Here is a 6,678-nt window from a genome sequence, read left to right on the forward strand (position 1 = left end):
CTACATCAATTGGAAACTTAAGCTTGAACTGCAACTGCAGTACATAAGAAAAGTCTATAGATGGCAGTAGCGAGTATATTTTCGCAACGTGCTCTGCTGAAACAGTCCAGTTCACAACTGCAGAACATATGCAACGTGGCGTTCGTTTCTTTTAAGCATGGTTGGACTATGACCAGGACTGGCTCGTTGGTCTAGGGGTATGATTCTCGCTTAGGGTGCGAGAGGTCCCGGGTTCAAATCCCGGACGAGCCCTGAGTTTTAATTGAATGGATAGCAATTCACTTTGGGACATTCTTGGACTTCCATGCCATTCACTTAAGTCCTGTTACGCGCAAACAATACAAAATAACTAAAGTTATAATAACACACGCCATAACTAAGTTTGAAACAGTTTATATTTGCTTTGAAATATGACAGCAATTTAATCAAAATGCATCCATCACCTCATCAATTCCATCTATCCTACGCATTATAACTAACAAACAGAAAAAAGAATCGTACCCTACAACCTAACGGAGAGAAATGCCCTCGTAAATCCATGGTAAATCCATGAACTCATTTTCCCAGCCTCCTTTTAGTCCGAGCATGCGCAGTAGAGTCGGCTTCATCGTTAAGCGTCAGTGCTATGACAACAAGGGGATGACTTCAGCAAGTTGCTTAGGGAGACACAAGAAATGTGTTTTTTTGTCTGAATAAGAAAACTTCCACTTTTTAACGAGCCAGCATCTTCGTTTTAAGGTACAGAGACATGCCAGCAGACTAATGCATCTTGTTTACTTAGATAGCATGTACAAATCGGAGATTAGTAGCCGGTTGCTCTGCAACAAGTCACCTGGTAGAGCTAGCTAATTAGCCAGCTAACCTACTTATGTGAAATCTAACGTTATTTGACCAAGGTTCAATCAAATAAGGTTAGCGGTGACCTTAAGCCTGCTTAACGTACCTGGATACCGCTGCGCCATTCAAGCCCTCGGCGTCCCACACCGCTGCCATGCGGATACCCATCCATCTAATGAGACTATTCTACCATTTGCTCTCTATCCTCTCCCATATTAAAACAATTGTTGACACTATGATTAAAACTCAACGACTAAAGCTAAAACCGTGGCCGTATGTCTTTCCAAGCTTCGTAATTTGAAATGCTAACGGGGTAACTAGTCTATCCCGTTCATTCATGCTCCCATGAGCTGCTTCAGTATCATGACAAGCCCAGATGGACTTCATAAAGGACATCCTCTTATGTCACTGTCCTTCTGTTAAAGCCAGTCTCTTATGAGGGGTCTTAGTTAGTTACACATGTTTCAAGCTTCAGTCTTAGTTGGACATGTATAGTATGAATGCAACACAATTAGTTAAGTGGATGTTGGGTTCTCTGGATCAATTTGGATATCAATGTTGTGCTATTATACTTTCCTTGATAGGTTGTGGTACCCTTCCATTTTCCATAGATGCAACAATTTTACAGTTTATTCTTGCATTCTCATTCTCTCTCCCTCGCTCAATGGATTAGCTGTCTGTTCCACCTGCTCAGCATTTAGCAAGGAGCAAAGCTGCTTGAATCCCCCCCCTACTTTGCCACCCCACCCGACCAGTCCCGAACCGACCCAACCGCACTCACCTTAAAGATCATTGGGTCATAATAATAATAATAATAATACATTTAATTTAGAGGCGCCTTTCAAGACACCCAAGGTCACCTTACAGAGCATATAGTCATCATTCAAAACTATGTAAAACAGACTAGGAATAAAAGGAAAACAGAGGTTAAACATGAATAATAATAATAATTAATAACACTCAAAGACGCCTAAAGTGAAGGGGGGACCTCACTAACCACCACCAATATGTAGCACCCACTTGGGTGATGCACGGCAGCCAATCGGTGCCAGAACGCTCACTACACACCAGCTTGAGGTGACTTGCATCATGTGACTTGCAATCTGCTCGTAACTGCAAAGTCAGACCATTCTGGATTGTATTGGCATACAGGCCAACCCAGCTAGTCTGCTTTTATTAATAACCTTCCTGCACTTATCTATCAATCAATAAATAATTGTATGCCATTTGTATCTGAAGGGCCATTATTTTGATAACTAACTTGTAATGATGAACTAATGATGTTTCTTCGTCATTCTAGTTTTAGCAAGTGAGATTTATAATAAAAGTCTCAATATGACTCAATATGATGATTTCTTTACTATTTCTTTAACTGTCCAGTCAGAGGCAGCATGTCTCTCTTCAAGGCCCGGGATTGGTGGTCTGCGACCCTAGGTGATGGGGAGGAGTTTGACCAGGGATGCCTCTGTGTGGGAGATGTGGATAACAGCGGCGCAGGTCACGGTCAGTTTTATGTGTGATTTTTTGTGACGTTATGTGCGACAGCTTATAGGCTAATGGATCATTTACTTAGTGCAGGACAAAACAGCATAGCAGCAATGTGATTTAATATCACTTGTCATCACAGCCAAACACTTTTAACATTAAAGGAAGTTAATGTAGTGCTGTATTTCACAAATGTGGACTTAGGACAGGCATGGTTAAAATGTGAGCAATATTAAAAGGCTTAAGGTAAAAAAAAAGAAGAAGCCTATTCTCATTGAATGTTATAATATATAAGTGTCCCAAAAATCCAATCAATCTCTTGGCTGGTAGATATCACAATAGTGTCGTAGCAGGTAATCCTAAATCTTTTGAATGATTTGTTTGTCAAATTACACAAATTGGAATCCAAATTACATTCATGTTGAAGCGGCAATCTGCCTCATCCCTGTGTTGTGTATCTTGTCCTTGCAGACAAGGTGGTGGTGGGCAGCTACATGGGGATATTGCGGATCTTCTCCCCCCACAGCAGTACGACCGGAGCGGGAGCTCAGAGCCAGGCTGACCAGCAGCTCCTGGAGGTCCAGCTGCAACACCCCATCATCCAGGTTGAAGTGGGCAAGTTCGTGTCGTGAGTACACCAGCTTACTGACTTCACTCTAGACCAGAGATGGACCACTTTCATGATAAAGAGGGCCACAATTTCTCATCATCATCATCAGAGGGCCACAAGACCGCGCCCTTCAACTAATCGGATATGAGAGAAGCTACAAACTAATTTTACATTAGAACAAAGTATTTGTATATTTGTCTGTATGTTTATTGAACCAACATGCATTCATTTTCCGTCCTGAAATGCATTTCTATGCATTTCAGAACATATACTCTTGTTAAACGACAAATACAAGTTAGTTATAAAAGAAACAAGAACAGCTGCATTAGTGATTAGTATAATAGGCATTGGATTCCTAATATCATGGTCAGAGACTTCTACAGAATGGCTCGTTGGTCTAGGGGTATGATTCTCGCTTTGGGTGCGAGAGGTCCCGGGTTCAAATCCCGGACGAGCCCTCATTTTAATTCACTTCACCCTCAACAGGTTGCCTGAATCCGGTTCTCTCTTAAAGGTTGTATCAGAGATGTTGGGTGATGTCACTTCTGTTGGTATTTGAAGCGAGATACCAAACAAACAGAGCCAGCTCACCACTCCCTTCCGTGCATTGAGAAAAAACTATCAAGAACGCAGCACATAATACCAATACCCACCCCTTGTCTGAGATTTGTTGGAATACTATTTATTTTGGTTTTGAGTGGTTGGTATTAGTACCATTTGTTTTTGTGTACAATCTCGGAGCATTGAATATCAATGTTAATCTTTGTGCATCCAATCCGCATCAGATGAAAAAGAGTGTAATCCCTGAGCCTGTTACTTTCTTTTATGTATTGTGCTTCATTATTGAAAGATTTCTCTCACAGATGTTCTGGTCCCAAACATGCTGGCCATTGAGAGAGTATAATCCCTGAGGAGTGGAAAACGTGCCTCTAGTATCAGTCTCCAAAATTAGCTCTCCTGAAACAGTCCAGTTTACAGCTTCAGAACATATGCAACGTGGAGTTCGTACATGAACCCATTGTCAGGCTATTGGAGAGACTGGTTCGTTGGTCTAGGGGTATGATTCTCGCTTAGGGTGCGAGAGGTCCCGGGTTCAAATCCCGGACGAGCCCTTCATTTAAGTCGAAAGGGTAGCAATTAACTTTGGAAGATTATTGGACGTCCATGCCATTCATTAAAGTGCTGTTGTAGGCAAAAATACAAAATTACAATAGTCATAATCACACACACCATAACTAAGTTTGACAGTCGAATGGAAAGCTATTGACTCGGGCACATTCTTTGACTTCTAGGACATTCATTTAAGTCCAGTTATTGGCAAACACATCAATATAGTAATTTGTATTGTATAGTACTAATACATACCAGAACTAAGTTAGACTCTTTTGCACGTTTGACACTGCTTTGACATGAGTCAGCAATTTAATAAATGATAATCGATGCATCCATCATGTAATAACTTCCATCTATCCTACATATGATAACTAATTAACGTAGTTATATTATGTCTGTATGTTTATTGAACCAACATACATTCATTTAATATTTTCCACGATCAAATGCATTTTTAACATGTCTATACTCTTGTTATAAGAGAAATACCACAAGTTTGTTTTAAAATAAACAAGAACAGCCACATGAATTAATAATGTATTTTTCAGTGTAAAGGGCTCACATACATCATCATTCAATAATGGCACAAAAAATGAAAAACAGCGGGCCAACATGATGTCCAACAACTAGCATATATTCAGTGCAATTTAGCACCCATTCTTCTTCCACAACACACATCAACACACATTTCCCCCGTATACTTGCCCAACCTCACCCACAGCAGGTAGCCTAAATCAGGCTCTCTCTTAATGAGATACTATGGTTTTGCCTGCTGGCTTCCAGTAGACTGAATATCAATGTCAATCTTTGTGCATCCAATCCGCATCAGATGAAAAAGAGTGCAATCCCTGAGCCTGTTTCTCTCTTTTATGTATTGTGCTTCATTATTGAAAAATTGCTCTCACAAATGTTCTGGTCCCAGAACATGCTGGCCATTGAGAGAGTATAATCCCTGAGGAGTGGAAAACGTGCCTCTGGTATCAGTCTCCAAAGTAAGCTCTCCTGAAACAGTCCAATTTACAACTTCACAACATATGCAACGTGGAGTTCGTACATCAACCCATTGTCAGCCTGTTGGAGTGACTGGTTCGTTGGTCTAGGGGTATGATTCTCGCTTAGGGTGCGAGAGGTCCCGGGTTCAAATCCCGGACGAGCCCTTCATTTAAGTCGAAAGGGTAGCAATTAACTTTGGAAGATTATTGGACGTCCATGCCATTTATTAAAGTGCTGTTGTAGGCAAAAATACAAAATTACAATAGTCATAATAACACACACCATAACTAAGTTTGACAGTCGAATGGAAAGCTATTGACTCGGGCACATTCTTTGACTTCTAGGACATTCATTTAAGTCCAGTTATTGGCAAACACATCACTATAGTAATTTGTATCGTATAGTACTAATACCAGAACTAAGTTTGACTCTTTTACACGTTTGACACTGCTTTGACATGAGTCAGCAATTTAATAAATGATAATCGATGCATCCATCACGTCATAACTTCCATCTATCCTACATATGATAACTAATTAACATAGTTATATTATGTCTGTATGTTTATTTAACCAACATACATTCATTTCATATTTTCCACGATCAAATGCATTTTTAACATGTCTATACTCTTGTTATAAGACAAATACAACAAGTTTGTTTTAAAAGAAACAAGAACAGCAACATTAATTAATAATGTATTTTTCAGTGTAAAGGGCTCACATACATCATCATTCAAGAATGGCACAAAAAATGAAAAACAGCGGCCCAACATGAAGTCCAACAACTAGCATATATTCAGTGCAATTTAGCACCCATTCTTCTTCCACAACACACATCAACACACATTTCCCCGTATACTTGCCCAACCTCACCCACAGCAGGTAGCCTAAATCAGGCTCTCTCTTAATGAGATATTATGGTTTTGCCTGCTGGCTTCCAGTAGACAATGTCAATCTTTGTGCATCCAATCCGCATCAGATGAAAAAGAGTGTAATCCCTGAGCCTGTTTCTCTCTTTTACTTATTGTTCTTATTGTCCTAAAAATTGCTCTAAAAAATGTGCTGCTCCAGAACATGCTGGCCATTGAGAGAGCAAACGAGTGGGAAACGTGCCTCTGGTATCAGTCTCCAAAATGAGCTCTCCTGAAGCTGTCCATTTTACAACTTCACAACATATGCAACGTGGAGTTGGAATTTTGTCCCATTGTCAGACTGATTAAGTGACTGGTTCGTTGGTCTAGGGGTATGATTCTCGCTTAGGGTGCGAGAGGTCCCGGGTTCAAATCCCGGACGAGCCCTTCATTTAAGTCGAAAGGGTAGCAATTAACTTTGGAAGATTATTGGATGTCCATTCCATTCATTAAAGTGCGGTTGTAGGCAAAATTACAATAGTCTTAATAACACACACCATAACTAATTTTGACAGTCGAATGGAAAGCTATTGACTCTGGCATATTCTTTGACTTCTGTGCCATTAAAGGTTGGGTATGGTATTCTCTTTTTTGGCCATTTTTGCAAAATTACTTGAAATCCTTATCATAACCCACTTACAGCCACTGAGTTAGAAGTACTGACATGAAAATTAAACAAGTCAATCATCTGTGGAACGGGCAGGGCTCGAAAAACTCCAGCCAATGA

The 6,678-nt window shown here is 40.3% G+C and overlaps 1 protein-coding gene and 5 non-coding genes across 8 annotated transcripts in view; all 6 read left to right on the forward strand.

The window, feature by feature from the left end:
• Window positions 1-180: 180 nt before the first annotated feature.
• Window positions 181-252, forward strand: trnap-agg (transfer RNA proline (anticodon AGG)). The gene has a single exon. It is a non-coding gene; the product is annotated as a tRNA-Pro (tRNA).
• A 326-nt stretch (window positions 253-578) lies between these two features.
• Window positions 579-6,678, forward strand: part of bbs9 (Bardet-Biedl syndrome 9) — an 80,382-nt gene continuing 74,282 nt past the window's right edge. For all 3 annotated transcript variants that reach the window (XM_060064331.1, XM_060064333.1, XM_060064332.1), the window contains exons 1-3: window positions 579-738; window positions 2,218-2,340; window positions 2,794-2,950. In XM_060064331.1, coding sequence (XP_059920314.1) covers window positions 2,229-2,340; window positions 2,794-2,950 — 269 coding nt within the window. In that variant the 5' untranslated portion in view covers window positions 579-738; window positions 2,218-2,228. The remainder of the gene's footprint in view (window positions 739-2,217; window positions 2,341-2,793; window positions 2,951-6,678) is intronic.
• Window positions 3,319-3,390, forward strand: trnap-ugg (transfer RNA proline (anticodon UGG)). The gene has a single exon. It is a non-coding gene; the product is annotated as a tRNA-Pro (tRNA).
• On the forward strand, window positions 3,973-4,044 carry trnap-agg (transfer RNA proline (anticodon AGG)). Its single transcript has one exon. It is a non-coding gene; the product is annotated as a tRNA-Pro (tRNA).
• On the forward strand, window positions 5,131-5,202 carry trnap-agg (transfer RNA proline (anticodon AGG)). Its single transcript has one exon. It is a non-coding gene; the product is annotated as a tRNA-Pro (tRNA).
• On the forward strand, window positions 6,267-6,338 carry trnap-agg (transfer RNA proline (anticodon AGG)). Its single transcript has one exon. It is a non-coding gene; the product is annotated as a tRNA-Pro (tRNA).

Source organism: Gadus macrocephalus, chromosome 11 (genome assembly GCF_031168955.1).
Source record: "Gadus macrocephalus chromosome 11, ASM3116895v1".
NCBI lineage: Eukaryota > Metazoa > Chordata > Actinopteri > Gadiformes > Gadidae > Gadus > Gadus macrocephalus.